This window comes from Rhinatrema bivittatum, chromosome 8, assembly GCF_901001135.1.
Source record: "Rhinatrema bivittatum chromosome 8, aRhiBiv1.1, whole genome shotgun sequence".
Taxonomy (NCBI): Eukaryota; Metazoa; Chordata; class Amphibia; order Gymnophiona; family Rhinatrematidae; genus Rhinatrema; species Rhinatrema bivittatum.
This window is the reverse complement of record NC_042622.1, coordinates 224314295-224335520: the sequence shown is the minus strand read 5'-3', so window position 1 is coordinate 224335520 and position 21226 is coordinate 224314295. Positions and strand designations below refer to the sequence as shown.

The following is a 21226-nucleotide window of genomic DNA, read 5'->3' as shown; positions in this document are numbered from 1 at the left end:
AAAACCCAGGAGTCGGGACTGATCTGGCTATGTCCAGGGAACACGCTGTTGCAGTGCATGGTAGGAAGGATTTTTTTTCTCCTTCATGTGCATGAGATCTTGGGAAAATGAGAGGCAACACGATCGATTGATAGATATAAAAAGCAAACACTATCTTCGGCAGAAAACTTTGGGCGACTGAAAATGAGCACGCTGTTGTGGAAGAACTGCATGTACAAAGGGTAGTGAATGAGAGCCTGGATTTTGCTGACTCTTATAGCTCAAGCAACCACTGCCAGGAATATTACATTCCATGTTAAGAACTTTAGTGAAACTGGCTCCTTAAAGAAAATGTACAAAGGCTGACAGAGCTCATCTCATTGCTCTCAATGCCCGTAAAGTTGATTTGAAACCAGCTTTCTTTGAGAGACCAGATGCCCTGGGTTCAAAAGGATCCTATTTGAGTGCCCCATCCTTTGATGGAAGAATCTGTCATTGGTGGTGTTTGATTGATGGGGGGGAACATTCAAAGAGAAGCTCCATGCTGGAAAAATGGAAGGGGAGGAAGGTTTGTAACCACCACTGCAATTCTCATGTTCATAGTGAACTACACAACAGAACAGCAGTTGAGTTCAATGATCTGATTGAGAGCACAGATGCCATGGAAGATAACTTATATAAAGGTGGGTCAATGGAATTACAAGGATGGCTGCCGCCCTTCATCCCAAGAACAGGAGGAGCACTCTGGCTGCCAAGCTTGGAGTAGCGAGTAGCTTGCTGATGAGCAGAAATTGTTGTACTGTCTATCCAGGCCCCAATGAATTTGAAACTCTTGAGTAGGGAGCAGATGCAATTTCTTGAAATTAAATTAGAAATCCTAAGTTTTGCAAGGGAGAAATTGTCTTGTGCAGTGAACTGAGTACTTCTTCCGAAGCAGCTTGCCGTGACTAGTCAGTCATTAAGCGATGGGAGAACCTGTATTCCTTGACAACGATGGGCCACAATCACTGCGATGCATCTTGTGAACATTCTCAGAGCTGCTGTTAGGCTAAACAAGAGTACCTTATATTGGTAGTAGGATGAATCCATCTTGAAGCGAAGGTAGTGCCACGGAGAAGAGTGGATGGGTATGTGAGCATGTGTGTCTTTCAGGTCCAGGGCACACATCCATTGGTCCTTCTGTATGTAAAGGAGAATTCATTTTGAATTTCTCATCTGCTCTGTGTTTGTTTTTTAAGTCCAAGATGAGTCTCAATTCTTAGGGATGAAGAAGTATCAGGCCTAGAAACCTTGTCCATATTGGGATGCAGGGACTGATTCTATTGCCCATTGTTAAAGAAGCAATTGGACTTCCAGGTGAAGCTGCGCCAGATTAGATGGATTTGGATTGAGATTTGCACAATGTGGAAAGGATGGTAGCCGAACACACACAAATGTTATCCAGACTATGTGATTTTGAGGACCTAGCAGTCCTTTGTTATTTGACGCCATGCTTCCAAGAAGGTTTGAATAGAGGGGCAAGGATTCTTTGGAGGGATCAAAGATTGGACCCAGGTTTGGGTCAGGCCTGTTGTATGGCTTTAGGTTGATGTTTTTGTTGACAAGGTGTGGCTGGAAGCAGCTGTTGACACTAGGCTGAAAAAAGCAGTGGATGGTACTGCTGAAAAGAGCGGTAAGGACATCTATGGAAGTACATTCTTTTATAGGTAAAAAAAAGGAGCATCTTGAGGTAGAGGGTTGTTTGGAAACCTTCAAAAGAGATTGTATTGCTACATTTTGATCTTTTATCTGAGTGACTATTTCCCTAAACTTGTCGCCAAAAATATAGTCTTCCAAAGAAGGGAGATCTACCATAGACATTTTGACAAATGCTGCTTGATTTACGCTATGCCATACGTCAAGCCTAGACTGAGGCTGAACAGGTATATGAAGTGAAGTCGAATGACTCAAACAGATCAGCGGTGAGGATACCTTCCTCTGCACCCAAAAACATCTGGGGATAGTAAGTACCAGTGTTTGTAGGCTGTAGGAAAGGCTTCTGCATGCAGTCATGGAGGTATTGTACCATATAAAATTGGTGGATAGCAATTCGAGTGGTAAGAATTGCAAGAAAGTTTTCCAAAGTGCCAAAGTTGTTGAGCAGTTTATGGTCCTTTCCTGGAGGCAAGTTGGAGTGATCCATCTTTTTCATTTTCATAGCAAATTCTACTACCACAGACTGTGGATGCTGTGTGTGCCAAATCACGGCGATTGCTGGACCCTGTATTTCAGGTCAAGCTTCCTAGCTGTAGGGATGCCCCAAATCAGTGTTTTCCACATTCTCATTTGTAATAAGTTGAGGATGTTGTGGACTAGAAGAGTCACTGGTTCCATTGGGGTATCCAGAATCTGAGGACAACCAAGGAGTTCCAAACAGGGGTCTTTGTCTTTACAGACATGAATGCTAAGAGTCGCTCCCATTTTTTCCACAAATTTTGAATAGATCAGGCCTTTTGAGGGCAAGAAGTGGTTGGGGGGGCTCCAAAAGTGGACCAGAAGTCTCTCTCTGAACCTACTCTTATAGGCTCATTTCTTCAGGACTCCAGTGATGAGAAGAGTGACCCGGGAGGTTCTTCTGTTTGCCCCTGAGGAGATATACCCTGGCCTACCACCTCTAATCAACTGGACTGTGCTGCTATAGAATGAAATGAAGAACTCCAAATTATGGGCTCTGACGATGTGCTCAGACTGGTAGGTGAGACTGGAAGTTCAGTGTGAAGAATTGCAGCTGCAATAATGGAGTAGAGAAGTTAAAAAGTTCTTTCTGGCTCCTTGGACTCAGAGATAAAGAAACTTCACAAACCTTGCAATTTGGTCAAGTAACGGCTGTCTCCTGACATGGTGTGGTTGGTGAAACATCCTCTTCAGAGACAAGAATAGTTTTCTGCATCTGATTAGGAGGTCTACTGGAGATGAGTGAAACTATGGAGGATATTGGACCCAGTTTCTCCAAACACAGATCCTTGGTAACTAACCAACACAGCATGAGAGCTCTCGTTATTGAAGGGGGCAGAAGTTTTATAGCTCCTTCCTCTACCGATCTAGAATGGGCTGCATACAGCTGTGATGGTAGAACAGCCTTGCAATCTTGATGCACCAATGGTTACCATGGAGTGAAATGCCTGGACACTTTTGAAGAATGTGTCTTTGATTGTATTGACAGGTCCTTGGGGAGACACATTGAGGAAGCTGGTGCAACTTAAGAATGCTATGGTGATATGTCAGTTGCTTTGGGATTGCAACATGTGCACCATAGGGCCATAGATCAGAAGACTGGATAATGTGAGGAAGTGACAAGGTGGAGTGATGAAATGTGGGCTGCTCACATCCCTGACATTGGTATGTCGAAGAGCCGTATGTCTGGTGCTTCAAATCAGCGCATTATTGTGATGCACTGTACGTCAATTCACCAATGATTGTCATTGTGTCGGCATCAGTGCTGATGCACTTTGTGTGCTTGTGCTTCCTCAACACAGGCTCCAATGGTTCTAAGACTTGATGCTGTTTCTTCTTCAATGTAGGATGCCTCACAGTACTCGGACCCCAGAACTGTGGCCCGAGAAGTCGAGGGAGTTTGAGAAGTGTCTGCTGAACTCTTCCCAGCGAAGATGACAATGTTGCACTGCAGGAGGATCTGCTGCAATGCTGGAGAGATTTATGCAATATTTAGAGCATGGGGACATCCACCCACAATGGCAAGTTACTCTGGTCATATTCATGACCATTTGTGAGGGACATTACCATGTCACAAATGCAGTTTTTTTTTAATTCGCTCACTGTAGACTTTTTCTTACCTGACATGTTCTGAGGAGGTAAGGCCTTTGAAAAACTTTTTTTTTTTTTTTTTTTTTTTTTTTTTTTTAAAAGGTAGCACTGAAAAGATACTATAGAGGCAGCTAGGGCCAAGAATTTTGTCAGAAAAATATTGAATTTAAAAACTACAGAAAAATATGAGACTCAATCACATCCATGCCTTGTGCTCAGGCAAAAAAAATGACTGAAAAAGTTCATGCAGCAACTCCCACATATGGTCTATAGAGCTCAAAGTTCTACTAGCTTGGAGAGGCAATTCCATTCGGTGTCGCCGGCTGTCATCACCTACATGTAATGGCTAATTCAGCCTGTTTATCTACAGAAAACTATTCTTACCATCACTCTTAAAGTCCCAAAGTAAGAATTCAGCCTGCTCAGCTAAAGAGACTTTAAGGGAGGGGACAGCAGCACCTTGAGACCCTCCAATCTGAATACAGAATGTATAGGTACAGGAGAACTTTAAGGAACGATAATCACAAGGAAATGCTGCCATTCATTTTAAAATATATGGAATCATTGATTTTAAGACTAAAATAGCAATGAGATGCATGAATAAACTTAAAGGGCAGACAATCATGTAACCAGCAAGGTGAGATTTGCAGGGGTGCAGGTCACTCTTCCCAATTAAATAGGTTTATAGGGGAAATGTTATAGTCAAGCAATTCGAACAAGATTCAAATTGCATCCTTCCCCCAAGGCACAGCAGGAGGTATCCATAAAATTCTCCAAATACAAGCAATTGGGAAAGGATCATTAATCAGATGCTATCGGCTCTACTAGAGACAGAACAGATGAGAAAGGGCACGGTCTCTCCCAGAGCAGGTGGAGAGAGCTGCACTAGACATTTATCACATTCAGTAAAGAATTTACCGTATTTTTCGCTCCATAAGACGCACTTTTTTTCCCCCAAAGGTGGGGGGAAAATGTATGTGCGTCTTATGGAGCGAATATAAAAAAAAACCAAACAAAAATCTAACAAACACCCCCCCCCCCGACTCCCCCAAGACCTGCCGACTTAATTTCCTACAACCCCCCCCCCCCAAGACCTGACAAATTAATTTCCTGCAACCCCCCACCCTCCTGACCCCCCCAAGACCTGCCAAACGTCCCTGGTGGTCCAGCGGGGATGCAGGAGCGGTCCGGGAACGATCTCCTGGGCGTGAGCCGTCGGCTGCCAGTAAACAAAATGGCGCCGACGGCCCTATGCCCTCACTATGTCACTGAGACCGACCGCTGCTATTGGTCGGTCTCAGTGACATAGTGAGGGCATAGGGCCGTCGGCGCCATTTTGTTTACTGGCAGCCGACGGCCCTATGCCCTCACTATGTCACTGAGACCGACCAATAGCAGCGATCGGTCTCAGTGACATAGTGAGGGCATAGGGCCGTCGGCTGCCAGTAAACAAAATGGCGCCGACGGCCCTATGCCCTCACTATGTCACTGAGACCGACCGCTGCTATTGGTCGGTCTCAGTGACATAGTGAGGGCATAGGGCCGTCGGCGCCATTTTGTTTACTGGCAGCCGACGGCTCACGCCCAGGAGATCGTTCCCGGACCGCTCCTGGACCCCCGCTGGACCACCAGGGACGTTTGGCAGGTCTTGGGGGGGTCAGGCGGGTGGGGGGTTGCAGGAAATTAATTCGGCAGGTCTTGGGGGGGTCAGGAGGGTGGGGGGTTGCAGGAAATTAATTCGGCAGGTCTTGGGGGGGTCAGGGGGTGGAGGTTGTTAATTTAAAGGGTTGGGATGGGGGGGGGGGGTTTTGGGGGTTCCCACAGAAAGAAAAATTTTCTGATCTGGGGAGTGGACCGAAATGGCCCTCCCCAGACCCGAAAACAAAATGGGGAGAAAAAAAAAACTATGCACTCCCCTAATTTGCTCCATAAGACGCCCAGACGCAGAGCCTGTTTAGCACAATTTTTTTTTTTTTAAATTTTCCCCCTCTGAATCCTAGGTGCGTCTTATGGTCAGGTGCGTCTTATGGAGCGAAAAATACGGTACCCCATTTTTAGTCTATCTGCCAATTATATTTCATGTATTTGTTTTTCAGTGTGATTGGCTTAGCGTGGCTGATTTGTTATAAGCTGAAGATAAAATATTTTTAAATAAATAAAATAAACTGAAGACAAACACAGATCCAGACCAGATTCCAGCGGCTGACAGTGAGAATGCTTCTGTGACCTGTAGCACTAAGTTCTTTATCACATCGGAAAATTAAGAGATTCCCGGGCCAGTCATTTAAACACTCCCTGGGGTGATCTTCAGCCTCCTACCTCCCAAAGCTGTTTTAACACGTCCTGTTAGAGCTGACTGGAAGTACATAGTCATGCTTTTCTCTTATTGTGCCACCCTGACTTGTAAAATACCTTTATTAAATCAATTATTTACTACCAATGAATCTACCCCAAACCCCTGCCTGCTTTAAAAATCCCTCTTTGGCAGAAATCACGCCTTTGCTGCTTGGGTTGTGGTTATACTTTACATATATTAGGATTTTTGTCAGCACAAACTCATCCCAATTTACTAAAATGTCCATAATTAAAACTGTTATTTCTCCTCCAGAAAGAAACAAACAAACAGAAGCGGGGTTGTGGCACGTTAAAGACTGTGTCGGTTTTGTGTGCCTAACGAGCATGACGCGGGATCAGGGTGGCTAGGGCATAAGGTACCACACCCTCCCTTTCCAGAGATAACTAGAGAGAGAAAAAAAAAAAAAAAAGGAAGTGGAAGACATTGTGCTATTTTCAATCATTTGGTGCTATTTATATTCAATTCTAAGGTAAAACATTACTGGTCACACCGACAGAATGCAATTTCCCCCACGCACTTTGTCCCTTGTCCCGACCCAGCCATGGACATGGACGCGAAAGAGGGGGAAAGAATCAGAGTCTCTCTCCCCAACTACAGATAAGGCTGCTTCCTCCCAGCGTCTCCCCCGTCATCGGGGGGAAAAAGTATTTAGGGAGAAACTCTTGCCATCTGCTGTAAAATCTTGCCTTTCACATTACGAGCGCGCAGGCCCGTGCATGCGCTGGGAAAACCCGGGGACAGACGAGTAATGACGCGGCTCACTCAGCCAGAAGGTGCCGATCTCTGCAGCTCAGGGGCAGACTCAGTCTCCATTTCGTCCAGATCTCGGCGCAGCAGGCGCAGACATCTCTTAAGTAGATGCGCCCTGGGGTGGCAGGAGGCCACACACTGGGAGGTCCTTCTGCAGCTCAGGATCTCTCTCGCTGGGGCTGGACATCACACTCTTGCTTCGTAAGATGGGCACGACCTCACCGTGGAGCCTAGGACTCGCACGGCTCCTGCCTCCATTTTAAACCTCGCTGCCTCTGAAAGGCGAGTAAGGGGGGGGCTCAGGGGGGGGGGGGGTGGCCCTACGCTGCTGGCGGTGACTGGGGGATGCACCTGTGCTCTGCTGGCATTTCTACATCCAGATGCGGGAAGCCCTGAGAGCAGGGCTTACGCAAGCAGGGCAGTCAAACTGCAAATAGGCAAAGGGCAGCAGATATTCCTAAAGGAACATGAATGAGATATTTGGCCCACACTCATGCCGGACATCCTGAGCACTCTCCACCACTGCAGTTTGACGCCCCTGCTTTTACTGCATAGCAAACCCATTACAGCAGGGGGGGGGCAGGGACGCAGCCGGGTTATAGGCTCAGGGGTTAGGGATGCATTATAAAATAGCAGCTCATTAACTTAAATTCACCGACAAAGGAAAGTGAATGGAAGAGGTTCCTTGTTTTGTTTCTGGCTTTGCTCATTACATCTGTGAAGGAGGAGCAGCCCGGGTCTCCTCTGGTCAATGCAGAGTTCGCTGCCCATTCGCCCCCCCCGAGTCTACTTCAGTGCATTGTAAACCCCGTGGCGCTGGTTCATGGGGTTGTCGGGAGACTTCATCCATTCCTTTTTGAGGAGCTGCTTGAGCTGCGAGAGGCGCATGTTGGGATTCTCCTGCTTCAGCCGCGGCAGGGTCAGCTCCTCGTAGGCAGTGAAGGCAGCCTTCATCCGGCGCTCGGGGTGGCGGTCCAGCTCGTCACCCATGCTTGGAGGAGGGAGAGGAGAGAGAGGAAAGAAAGGTCAGCGCGTTGGGCACTGGGAGGCGGGCCACGGCTGGGCAGCATTTGCACCCGCTCACCGTGCTTAAGTGACAGATTTAAGCACTGGGGAGAAAAGAAGTGCGGAAAGCCAGCCTGACGCCCCGCAGAGGATTTCATTTCCTTTAGCTCTAAGCAGGGGAATATTGCGCATAAAAAAAACAAATCGTGCAAGTAGAAGTACTTGTGCAAAAAGGCCAGCGGGACAGACTTTATAGTATAAGCAGAAATAAAACATGCTCAGAAGTAAGAAGGAATGAGAAAAGACAGAAAGCTAGAAAGCCAAAACTAGGCAATTTTGTTTTCCTGAGCCGGTAGCTTCCTCCTGCTCCTTTGGGCTTTCACTCTATCAGAATGGCCTCTGTTGGGCTACGGTGCCCCAAGTCTTCGTTCACCGCTACCCTAGAAGCTTTCCCTGTTTTATGGCCCCACCCCTAACCCCAGCAACAGGCCTCAGCCAGGGGTCACACACCAGGCAGGGCTCTTCTAGGACCCCTGCAATCAGAGGTCTTACATCCAATCACTAGCAGTAACAACAGGGACCCCCCCCCCTTTCTCCCTTCCCAGGGGCCGTGAATGCCATCTCCGCCGCAGCCCTTGTGCTCAGCCAATTCAGGGAGCAGAAGGACCCGAGCTAGGAATGGAACCCAGGGTCCCTCTACAGGGCTAAGCACAGCAGTGCCAGCAAGACTGCCCCCAGATCACTGGGTACTTTGAAGACTTTAGCACTGCTGAATTAAGCAAGCGGAGGTGAGGAAGTCCCTGCACTAAAAATCAGGAGCTACGAGGCAGCTCAGGGTCTGGAGGGAAGTCCCGGTTTCAGCTCCGTTCCCAGGGCTCACAGCTCCTATTCCCAGCTCAGTCCCCAGGCCTGCCTGCAATGCGGGAGGCTGCTGAGAGAACAAGAAGGGGGAGCGCCAAGCCCCGCTCTTACAGTGACACCATGTGGCCTATTTATCTGCACCCGGCCCCCTGTACAAATCCCCTAATCCAGACCAGGAACATACTGTTCTCCAGCTTATGAAACCCGAGACAGAAAAAACAACACCACACAACAGAGCGGCAGCAACTGGATTGCTCTTTGCTGCTGCTTTTAAATTGAAGCTTTACAGACCCCAGCGCCAGAGGGGACTCTGCACCGCTCCAGTGCTGCTCTGCTGCCTGCACGGCCTGTTCGCAGCCTTTGCTGGGTGTTGCAGTTTCCCATCCCAAAAAAACATGGAAAAGGAGCCAGTACTGCCTGGGTGTCACCGAAAGCATCTCCCAGCAGGGGGAAGCCGAGGGCAGCAGCGGCAACGCGAGAGACGCAGGGGCAGGTACCTGAGGACAGCAATGGCATCGTCAATGGTTCGAGCTTCGACTGTCCCTTCCTCCAGGAGCCTACGGTTCGTGTTCTCTTCCAGCGGTGTCTCCAGGTGACTCTTTGGCTTGGCTACTGGAAAAGAAATGAATATTTAAAGTTAACTGGAAAAACACCGTAAGCGCCCAAGCCCTCCCTTCCCTGTCCCGCCGCTCCAGCTTGCAGCACGGGGGCCATTTCTCGGAGGGGACTCTTGCTGCGCAGTCACTGGAGGAGGGTGGAAGGGTTGCCACAAGCTCCTCGGCACTGGGGAGGGGCCGAGCCAATCTTTATTTTATCCCCAGCACATCTTTGGACCGCATGTGCCAACTCCTCAAAAGGCAGGCAGGAAACTACAAGTCCGTAGAGGCAGTGGGACAAAACCAGGACCGGCTCAGCCAAGTCCTTGGCGCTGGAGCTCGTTTACGAGCGAGGGGGGTGGGTGCAGCAAACCTGTCTCGTCGCTCTCTTCTTTTTGCAAGGTCTCCTCGATTTGAGCCCGGGTAAGCTTGCACGGAGCTGCTGCTTTAGTTGCTTTTCCTTTCATTTTCAAGTCTTCCTCTTCCAAAAGCCGCTGAGACTCCTTTTTCCGTTCCAGTTGCTCCAAGCGCCTCTTCTCTCGCTCACCCTACAAGGAGGAAATAGTAGTAATAAAGCAGCTGCTTCCTGAGGTCCACAGATCTCATTCTCTACCCACTAGCAACAGCCCTCACTTCCAAACCTCTTATAGGTCCCTTGTGCCACCAATATTGTTTTAAAGAGCCCTATCCAACTGTGATCTTGATATGTGACTTAGTTAACATATATCCTGCCCACACTCTTATCATGACTGCAAAATCCAGGAGAGGAATTGTAAGGGGGCTCTGAGAGGGTTCTCTGTGAAGATAGATCAGCTGGTGTGGTGAAGAAGAAGAAGAAAATTAAAAATAGCATAAGATTAAACCGATCAGACTTTGGAAATAGCCAAGGCTGTAGGAACATTGAAGTATGCTAAAGTTTAGCATGCATGCGAAGGTATGTCAAAGGTCAGGATTAAGTTTCGCTTCTGCCTTCTAGGCTCAACTTACAAGAATGCAATATTACCATAGAAGAGAGGTAAGAGTATTAACCAGTCAGAAAAATGTTATGCTTACAAAGAAACGAACCCACTGGTGGGCAGGTTTGGGGGAGGCGACATATATAACATCTTGCAGCAGAGTTTCCTCTCCAACTGTACATTGGTCTTATACTGTTATGGCAAATTCGCAGTGCTCCTAAAATATTTTACTAATAAATATTTTTCTCTTTGCTGGCAGTCAGTATTCAGAATTTGTTTTAGACATAGTTCCAGGCAACTGTGGTTTTCTGCACATTGATGACGTCACAAGCTCACAGGCAAAATTATCTATCATGTTCTTGGCAAATACCTTCACAGCTTACAACACAATGACGACTCAGGAGTTGGCATTATAATCAGGCAATGACGACCTGGTAGTACCCTAGCAATGTCTCAACCATGCATCATAATCCTGGAGTTACCATCCAATTGGGAGAGTTCATATGCAACATGACCATTTCTTAGCAATTCTGGTCCAATAAATGGTTTCTCAGCTTGGCAATGACCTCATTTTCTTCAGGACCAATATGACCTGCTGGAATGCTCCATTTTCCCCACCCTCCTTTTCTAGAGTACAAACAGCTCCCCAAATCCCACCCCTCTGCTGAACAGTCAAATTGTGGGCAAAAACAATCGGATGATTCAGTAAAGTCCGCGGGAGAGCGGGCGAATGCCTGCTCTCCCAGCACGCGCACAGGCCACTCTCCTGTGCGCGCAATTCTGTATTTAAACGAGGCCCAGCGGTAAAAATGGGCAAAAGGAGGCGCTAGGGACACTAGCGCGTCCCTAGCGCCTCCTTTTGGACCAGAGCGGCAGCTGTCAGCAGGTTTGACAGCAGATGCTCAATTTTGCCGGCGTCTGTTCTTGAGCCCGGCAAAATTGAGCATCCGGTTTTCAACCCGACAGCCGCCGGCAGACTTCAAATTTTTTTTTTTTACTTTTGGAAAGTTTTGGGACCTCCAACTTAATATCACCATGATATTAAGTCGGAGGGTGCACAGAAAAGCAGTTTTTACTTTCCCAGGGCCCGAAGAAATTAGCGCCTGCCTTTGGGTAGGCGCTAATTTCTGAAAGTAAAATGTGCGGCTTGGCTGCCCATTTTACTTACTGAATCGCATGGGAATAACTAATAGCGCCCACAACATGCATTTGCATGTTGTGGGCGCTATTAGGTTCGGCGGATTGGACGTGCGTTTTCGGCCCCTTACTGATTAAGGGGTAAGGGAAACCGTGCGTCCAGTGGCGGGTTAACAGTGCGCTCCGGAGCACACTGTACTGTATCGGCCTGATTATTTGGATTGCAATGTTCTGGTCCAGCTAGTGATCGGTTTTGATTTTCACAAGTAACAGGTGCACGTTCTCAGACTGAACTCTATGTAGGTGTTACCCACAGGTGGATTCTGCAGCTGCAGACAGCCTGCCTAGGTAATGCACACCAGCCCCCACTGCTGCCAAACACTTCCTGAGAAGTAACCGTGCACTGGCTCACAAGGAAGTCAGGCCTGTGAAATACAACCTCTTCAAGGACAGAGAACCTGGGCACTGATCTGCTATTTAATTTTAATAAGAGTTAAAGGTTCAGAGTTTAAACAATGGCAGACCGCTTGATAAAAAGAACCCTAGCCTCCCCTGGTGCAGTTTTGCATTTTTAAATTTCCTTCTACAAAACCCACATATAAAACCTGAAGAGAGACCCTAATTCACAAAAAGAAGAGAGTCTTGGTGCTACTGAACAGTCCTGCACTTTAAGCAAGGAGCTATAGTGGAAGAAGCTGCCCGACATTCAGCAGGTATTTCAGGTAAAAAAGCCATTCAGGACAACATTTGGAAATAAGGAACCTGGACAGGAGAGAGCTGGCCAGGTTACAATGTAGATAACAACGATACACCCAGCAAGAGCAGAGGCGCTAGGCATTTAACTGCAATCAGAGGCCATCCATACACACCAGCACGGGGCAGTAAGACTATTTTATTTATGTGAAATCCACCACTGGAATATCTTTCTCATTCATGGCTGAGAGTCAGGGTAGGGAAGAGGCTGCTGGGTTTTCACTTCCAGCCTACATTCCCTGCCTACCCCCCTCCATCCCAGCTCAGTTACAGGGGTGATCTTTATCACGTGACCCATTCATTATTTAAAAAAAAAAAAAAAAGGGTCTATAGCGAACTGGGGAGTTGTAAATAATTGCTTAGCTCTGCCAGGGAGCTGGAGAGGAACGCTGCAGCTTCTCTGCTGAGTAGCGCTTAACAGAGCAGCCGTAAATACATTGCCACTGTGGCTTCTCCACGCTTTCCTTAATGTCGGGCCTGGTCTTTCCTCCCAACTGAGCAAACCGATTAGGCCTTAAGGGACTTTATGGGCCAAACAAACAAACCTGGCTGTGCACAGCCCTTGAGAAGGGAAGGCGACGGCTTCAACATCCAGACTGAAGGCTGTCTTACCTTGTGCCACATGCCCAGCCAACGTGACTCTGCTGGGAGCTCCTGCTGAGGGTTAGCGTCGTCCCATTTAAAGAGCAAAGTCACCACACTCCCGTTCGGTCATTGAGTCACTGTCCGGGAGAACACGGCCACAAAGTGGTCCCCATTTTCATTTTACAGCAACAGAGTGCAGGACGAAAGGCAATCTGGCCAGCAAGCTGGAAAGTCAGAGACCAGAAACCTCTTCCCCTCTCTCATCACAAGACCATCACTTTTACATTATGACACCAAGTCTCTCTCTTTCAGGACGCAGCACTTCCCAGCATTAAGTAGCCTCTGGGCTTGAAATCACAGTGCTGCTGGCTGGCACGAGTCTAAATTCATGCTTTAATGGGATATTTTTTCCACCTTGTTCGCTGGCTCAAGGATACACGGCTTCCTAGTCACAAGCAAGTCAGAAATGTCTTTACAGAGGTTCTCGAAGCACGAGCTTAGATCCAAACCCTCTGTGCACAGTACTGCAGCAACTCGGAGGCCAGAGGCAGGGATCAGTGCAGTGCTCAGTGCCCAAACCTGAGGGACGGACACAAGGGCACAGTCAAACTAAGTATTCAGAGCTTATCCCGAGACTGGGTGAACCTTTTCAAGGTGTGCTCCAAAGCCTCAAGTACACAAAATGTTCATTTCTTCTCAGAATACCTAAACCCTGCCCAGTAGTCTAGGGGATGGAGTTTTGGCCCATTTCTACCAGATACAGCTTGTGTGGACCTCACATTCAGGCATTAATGAGCCTTCAGCCTCCAACAATTATAAATGACTGCAGCAGATGACAAGAATTAAAGTGATGTGTCCAAGTCACCATCTGTTGCCCAGCACTTATGCACTGGGATTAAACTACACTAGCGCTGCTGCCATACACTGGAAAGACACAGGACTGGAGCAAACATTCCCCTCCTCAGAGCTCTGCTGTGCTCCTGACACAGCTAAAGGGAAATCTGCTATCAACCGCAGAAGAGAAATGGACTAGTGAAACCAAAAGATTCCTCCACTCCGCTCCCCATTAGGGCAGACACCGCCTCCTATTCTAAATTAAGAGTCTTTGTCTGCGAAAGCATTTAACCTTCAAAAAGGTGACTGATAAAAGGAGGAATATGGTTAGGAAAAAACTGAAAGGAGCAGCTGCAAACATTAACCCCTACCGACCATAAGCTGAAGAGCATGACATCCGATCCACATTGATAAAGTCAACAATATATGTTATCTAAGTTAATTCAGTTAGGTTATCAACTACAGTAACCTGTTGGAATCTACGTTAAATATAAATACTATGATATCTAAATTTAGCTAAGTTTTGCTATCTAGGTTTACATCCATATCCTTTGGAAACTTGTTAAACATCGAAACTTTGTAAACCGTTGTGATGGCGAAACCGAACAACGGTATATAAAACTCGACAAATAAAGAGTTTACATCGGGCATGGATCTTGTATAAAAAAATCACCACAATGACTAATGCAGTCTCCCAGTGTATATAAAAATATTATTCAATAACCTAACACACACTGGTCACTATATAGTTACCAATGTGCTTTAAGACCTTGTTTAAAAATACCTTCTTGGAAGCCCAGACCAGATGTATACCACATATTAGAAAAGGCAGAAGGAAGGCTAAACGACCACCAGCATGGTTAAAAGTGAGGTGAGAGAAACTATCATAGCTCAAAGAACATCTTTCAATAAATTAAAAAGGGATCCAAATGAAGAAATAAGGAAACAGCATAAGAACTGGCAAATTAGATACAAAGCATCGATAAGGAAACAAAGAGAATTTGAAAAGAATCTTGCCTTGGAAGTAAAAACTCATAATTAAAACTTTTTCAGATACTTTCAAAGGTAAAAAGCCTGCAGAGAGTCAGCTGGACCATTAGATGATCAAGGGTTAAAAAGAACACTTAGGGATGACAAAGCCATAGCAGAGAGACTAAATGAATTCTTTGCTTCAGATTTCACTGAGGAAGATGTAAGAGATATACCCATGCCAGAAATGATATTCAAAGGTGATGATTCAGAGGAAGTGAAACAAGTCTCAGTGAACTTGGAAGATGTATTAGGATAAATTAAACTAAAAAGAGTAGCAAATCACCTGGACCAGATGGTATAGTGCTGAAAGAACTGAAAATTGAAAATGCGGAACAGCTATTGGTAATTTGTAAACTATCATTAAAATAGTCTTATGGTACCTGAAGACTGGCCAATGTAATGCTAATTTTTAAAAAGGGGAGGGGGGGGGGGTGAGATCCAGGAAACTACAGACCAGCGAGTGACATCCGTGCCAGGCAAAATGGTAGAAACTATCATAAATAACAAAATCACTGAACATACTGCACACTTTTTTGGAGGGCATTAAACATGTGGATAAAGATGAGCCAGCTGATATAGTGTTATCTGGATTTCCAGAAAGCATTTGACAAAGTCCCTCAAGAGAGACTTTTTAGGACATTAAAATGTCATGGGACAGGGGGGAAGTGTCCTATTATGGATTGGGAACTGGTTAAAGGATAGAAAACTGAGAGTAGGGCTAAATGGTTACTTTTCTCAATGGAGAAAGGTGAATAGTGGAGTGCCCCAGGGATCTGTACTGGGACCACTGCTTTTTAATATATTTATAAACGACCTAGAAATGGGAGTGAGGTGATCAGATTTGCCGATGACACAAATTGTTCAAAGTTATTAAATCACAAGAGGATTGTGAGAAATTGCAAGAGGACCTTGCAAACTGGGAGACTGGGCATGCAAATGGCAAATACAATTTATTTAACATTTTAACAATTGAATGTGGACAAATGCAAAGTACTATATTTTGGGTTACTCTTTCCTAAATGCAAGGTTCCACATTAGGATCTAGGTGTCATGGTTAATAATACATCGAAATCTTCTGCTCAGTGTGCAGCAGCAGCAGCAGCCAAGAAAGAAAATGTAATGCTAGGAATTATTAGGAGAGGAACGGAAAATAAAACTGAGAATGTCATAATGCCTCTGTAAAGCTCCCACCTCATCTTGAGTATTGTGTGCAGTTCTGGTCACCACATCTCCAAAAAGATATAGCAAAATTATAAAAGGGTGACCACAATGAGAAAGAGGATAGATCGATTCCTCTAGGAGGAAAGACTAAAGAGATTAGAAGAGTCATTCTGAGGGGAGATATGATAGTGGTGTACAAAATAATTGGCAGATTAGAACAAGTAAACGTGAATTGGTTGTTTACTCTTTCAAAAAGTACAAAGACTAGGGGATATACAATGAAGTTACTAAGTTGTACATTTAAAACTAATAAGAGAAAATGTATAATTAAGCTATGGAATTTGTTGCCAGAGGATGTGGTGAAAGCTGCCAGGGTAGCTGTGTTTAAAAAAAAAAAAAAGTTTGGACAAGTTTCTGGAGGAAAAGTCCATAAATATTTATTAAGGTGGATTTAGGGAAATCCGCTGCTTATCTCTGAGCAGCATGGGGTCTATCTACCCCTTGTGATCCTGCCAGGAACTTGAGGCCTGGATTGGAGACAGGATATTGGGCTTGATGGACCTTTGGTCTGATCCAGTATGGCAGGTTTGTTTTTTTTTTTATATTTAAAGTTTTATTGATTTTTTTTATGTATATGGCTTTTCAGAAACAATAAAAGGATTGTCATGTACATTCCACATGAGTTGTTGTACATTATCTTTTTTTTTTTTTCTAACAATCTCAGCAACGAAAACAGATATTAAACCAGGATTTTATTGCACATAGTTAAATAAAATAAAGTCAAACTCCCTCATTACCAGTGCTGTGTTTTCCTGGAAATGGTGCACAGTTTCCTTCTAGATTAGCTCAGCCCTCCTCCCTTCTCTCCAATGCCACCTTTCCACCAATACTCAGAGGATACTCACCCTAGTGTTTTCCCCAACATGGAACCTGCTGGATACTTCATTCTCTTCCACCTGCTGTAACTGGACCATACTTTATCAAACTGAGGTTTTCTCCCATCTTTCATAGCCGTAATTTTACTCAATGCATGTATTTGCTCTACTTGCAACTGAGCTTAATTGTGGTACCTTTGAGTCCCGCCATAATCTGGCAATTTCACTTCAGGCCGCAACCCATATCAATTTTACTAAATCTCTCTCCATGTTTGTTACCATGTGTGGTGGGAACATTTAACAATACATGTCGGGGTAAGAACATAAATGAACGATTGAGCGAGCTCTCAACCCAGCGGTTGATCTCGTTCCAAAACTGCTGCGTTGGGGGGACAGGACCACCAGATGTGTAAATAAGCCCCATCTTCTCCACACCCCTTCCAGCAAGCCTTGGAACCAGTTAACCCCATCCTGTATAAATCGAACCAGAGTTAGATATCAGCGATAAAGAGTTTTGTATCCGTTTTCTACTACTGACGCTGGTATAAGCCCTAGTCAAGCCCTGCCTGATAGAAAAATAAAAAACTACAAAAAGAGGGGGGGGGGGGGGGGGAGAGAGAGAGAGAGAGAGAGAGAGAGAGAGAGAATGAGAATTCCTACCACAGACCAACGCAAAGAGGCAGATCCAGTCCTAGTTTCTTTACTCCCCAGCCCGCTGTCTTCTGGGGATATATGTCATCATTTCCCCTCTTACAAACAGGCCGATACAGAACAGTGCGCTTGGCAGAGTGCACCGTTTAGCCCCCGTTTGGCCGCACGTTTTAGATGCGCTATTATTACTCCTTATACTGTAAGGGATAATAGCGCGTGGAAAACACGCTGCCAAACCCCCCCCCCCCCCCCCGAAAACTAATAGCGCTCATCACATGCAAATGCATGTTGATGAGCCTATTAGTTATTCCCCCAGAATAATGCCTGGCCAAGGGCAGGCGTTAATTTCAAAGCACCGGGAACGCACCAGGAAAAAAGTGTACAGAAAAGCAGAAAAAAAATTATTTTCTGAACACCCTCCAACTTAATATCATAGTGAGATTAAATCGGAGGCCCCAAAAATAAATAATCTGCTTGCTGGTCGGCAGGTTCGAAAACAGACACTCAATTTTTCCAGCGTCCGTTTTCTGAACCTGTGGCTGTCAGTGGGTTTGAAAACCAGACGCCGGTAAAATTAAGTGTCGGTTGTCGGACCCACTGACAGCTGCCGCTTCCACTAATAAGGAGGCACTAGTGTGCCTAGCGCCTCCTTATTAGCATGCATCCTAATTTGAATACAAAATCGCACGCCCGGGAGAGGTGCCTGGGCGCACGTTAGGAGAGCAAGCACTCAACTCTGAGCGCCGGCTCTCCCGCATGTTTTATTGCGTCGGCCTGAAACAAAGGCTGCAGGTCCCAAATGCAACAGATGAGGTGGGTGAAGGGGACCAGGATTAGATCAGTGTGCGGTTTCTCAGCCTGGCATATGAAAATGATGCACGCCGCAAATCTGAGCCTTCTCCTCCTCCTGAGACTAGCCACCTCACCGTCAATTACTATTTTCAGATTTCCCTGCTAAATTCAATTAGCTGGATTTGTATATAATAATTTCTAGAAGACGTTGCATATTCATGAGGCTCCAAGGGACCGGTATCCCTGACACGGGTACTTATTAAAGGGAAAACTATGTTGTTTTTGCTCTGTACAGCTCGAGTGTGACCAAACAAGGCTGTGGAAAGGAAATGCAGGACAGGCTCAAGCACCTGCGTGACACCACAGCACTGGCTGAACGGCTGAATAACTCAGGGCTACCCATCTCCTAGCAGTAAGCCAGAGCCAAAGGCAAGTGAGGAAACAACGGGATGAGAAATCCCTGATATTCCAGACCAGAAAAGGAGGACAATCCCCTTGCTGAGGCTGACTGGTTAGAACAAATAAAAGAACACTTATGGCTTCTGCAGAGCACCTGCCAAAATCTTACTCAGCATCTCTGAGTCTTCGTCTTAACTGCGGGTACCTTAAATCTGTTACTCTGAAAAATAGGTTCTTGCCCTCCCTAGGGATAGATGGATTTATATTGTTTTTAGTCAGTCAGAGCGCTTCCTGGGGACGCTCTCTATCTTCTAAAATATATTAGCTGCCCCTTGAAAATGGTAAGAAGAACTTATAGATTTCCCTTATACTAGGCTAAGTTTCCCCCAGGGGCGTCCTGCCTTTGCTGGAAGGGCTGAGGGGAGGATGGGTCCCGTGGTACAGGCGGAAGCTACAATGGTTGAAATAACGGGGTGCCCGGTCAATCTCACTCCAGCACTATGCCTTCTGGGGCTCTGGCTGGATGTGGTGTTAGCCAGATCCCTTCGGGATTTGGGGGGAAATCAGCTTATTCATGCAGCCAGGGTCACCGCCGCAACAAACTGGAAGCCGCAACCCTTGATCTCGCACTGGTACAAGCAAGTACAGGATGTTGCGATTATTGAAAAGAGGACTTTTGCTCTTCGCGTGAAGTTATTTGGGTATGATAAAGTGTGGGTGATAGGGAGTGGATCGCACGACGTGGGGGCCTGCGGTTGTGCCGTAATGTAGTACAGAGAGATACTGATTGTTCAGATGGACATGGGGATTTCAGATTATGTACTTCAATATGCAACAGAGTGCCTATGTCTAAAGATGTCAACGTATGCTGTCTTGCTGGGTGTATTGTTTCTTGTTAAAATGTCTGCTGGATGTTTAAACAGTTTAAAAAATATTCCTCTCTCTATATCCTTCCTTAATTGCTGATTTTATATTTGCTTCCATTACTGATGTTATAGTTTTCAATCCATGAGGTTTTTGGGCTAGCAGTTTCTTCCTGCTCCTTTTTACTTCCGGAGCAGTACCAGGCTGGGACATGTATTGTCCCAACAACTCAGCCCAACCATCACAATGACAGTGCTCAGCCAGGGGGGGGGGGGCGGGTGTCACATTTTATGCCTCCTCTTCTGGAATCCAACTAATGTGACCCTAAACGTGTGAGCGCTAAGTTTCACCACTCTCCATCCCAGGACTGTGAGCGCTGCCTCCACAGCATCCCCAGCCAGCCCTAGGAACGCAAGGCCCTAACCCTGATCCCCTGGTTTCAAACATTTTAGTACAAAAAAGGTCCCAAAGAGCCAGGACCTGAGCAGAGACTAGATTCTGTGCGCTTCCTCCCGCCCCGCTGCCAGACAGCAGGATTTACAAGCCACCTCATCCACAAGCTTGCAGATCAGTGTCTGACTGTACTTCCTGTTACAGGATAACAAGCTTTCCTTTGCTAGTAACAGCTAATTAGAAACAAAGCCACTTCTCTTTCAATCAATATGATTGCTGAAGTGCTGCAGACTGGGCCTCTCACAGCTCTCTGACAGGGCGGGAGAGCAGAGCTAATGATTTCCGCTGGCGTCCTGCACACCCTCTGGGAGCAATCAGGGCCTAAAGGTATCCCAGCTGCGCTCTCCACACAACCTGGGGCTCTTTGTCAGCAACTGATAATGGTAGGGAGAGAAAAACAACAACGAGGAATCCATGTCACAACACAGCAAACCCCCCTGGAGGTGTCATCCCTAAACTGGGAGTGGTGAGCCAATAGGAAAAAAAAAAAAAAGACACTGGTACTGCCATCGCCAGCCAGGAGCGTAATGCAGACCATCAACCTCTTAACCATGCCCAACTAGAAGGATACATTCTCGTTACCCTATTATAAGTAAGGCAAGGCACAAAATCCTCAGGTCATTAGTCACGCCCCAGGTTCAGACGCCTGGGAAAGAGGGATCCAGGCTGAGCAGAAGGATGTTTGAGAACAACCAGGAGAAGGCTTCAGATTGCTGCGGAACGGGACCGGGAACCTTCACAGAGCAAACTTCACAAAAAGCCCATCCACTTACCCACGTGATTTGTTCCTTCCGTGCTTTCATACGGCACCCAGCAGACTCCCGGCTGCAGAACGCAAGAGATACTCCCCCACCCTGCACCCCCCCCCCACGCAACGGGTAAGCAGAAGGAAAATAAAGCAGGCCAAAGAAGCACCTTGGCCTCTGCCAGCAAGCTGACCCCTGAAATATCGGAGTGTACTGTACCGTGCAGAAAGAAACCCTAAGACGCTTAATAAGATTAGCTTATTGTTTAAAAGCATAGCCAGGGTAGGCTGACAGCTTCATTGTCTGCCAATGTTACATAGTGGGTCCATTAGTGGACTTGGCCTCTGGGCATGAAAGTTCAGATTTATTAGCATCCAATAACAAAGATAATAACAAGAAAATAGAAATTTCATGACCTCTTTTGTGCAGATCATGAAATTGCTATTTTAAGTGCTGCACAGCCTCCCTCCACCCCATCAACTTTGCAAAGGATGGGTCTGAGAGAAGAAAAAGCAAAATGCCCCAGTGTACTAGGCCAAAACGCTGACCATTCGTGTCAAGAGAGTGTTTTTTCATTTTTTTTATAGAAGAAAAGGTAAAATTAGGTTTCTTACTTGCTATTTGTCTTCCCTTCAGG

At 46.2% G+C, this 21226-nt stretch overlaps 1 protein-coding gene across 5 annotated transcripts in view; it reads right to left on the bottom strand.

The window, feature by feature from the left end:
* Positions 1-6567: 6567 nt before the first annotated feature.
* The window catches only part of CCDC124 (coiled-coil domain containing 124), a 46805-nt gene continuing 32146 nt past the window's right edge, over positions 6568-21226 (bottom strand). For 4 of the 5 annotated variants that reach the window (XM_029613738.1, XM_029613737.1, XM_029613739.1 and 1 more), the window contains 3 exons: positions 9725-9899; positions 9253-9367; positions 6568-7880 (listed from right to left, as the gene is read on the bottom strand). In XM_029613738.1, the coding sequence (XP_029469598.1) occupies positions 7676-7880; positions 9253-9367; positions 9725-9899 (495 nt within the window). In that variant the 3' untranslated portion in view covers positions 6568-7675. The remainder of the gene's footprint in view (positions 7881-9252; positions 9368-9724; positions 9900-21226) is intronic. The other variant, XM_029613741.1, reaches the window with a different exon arrangement.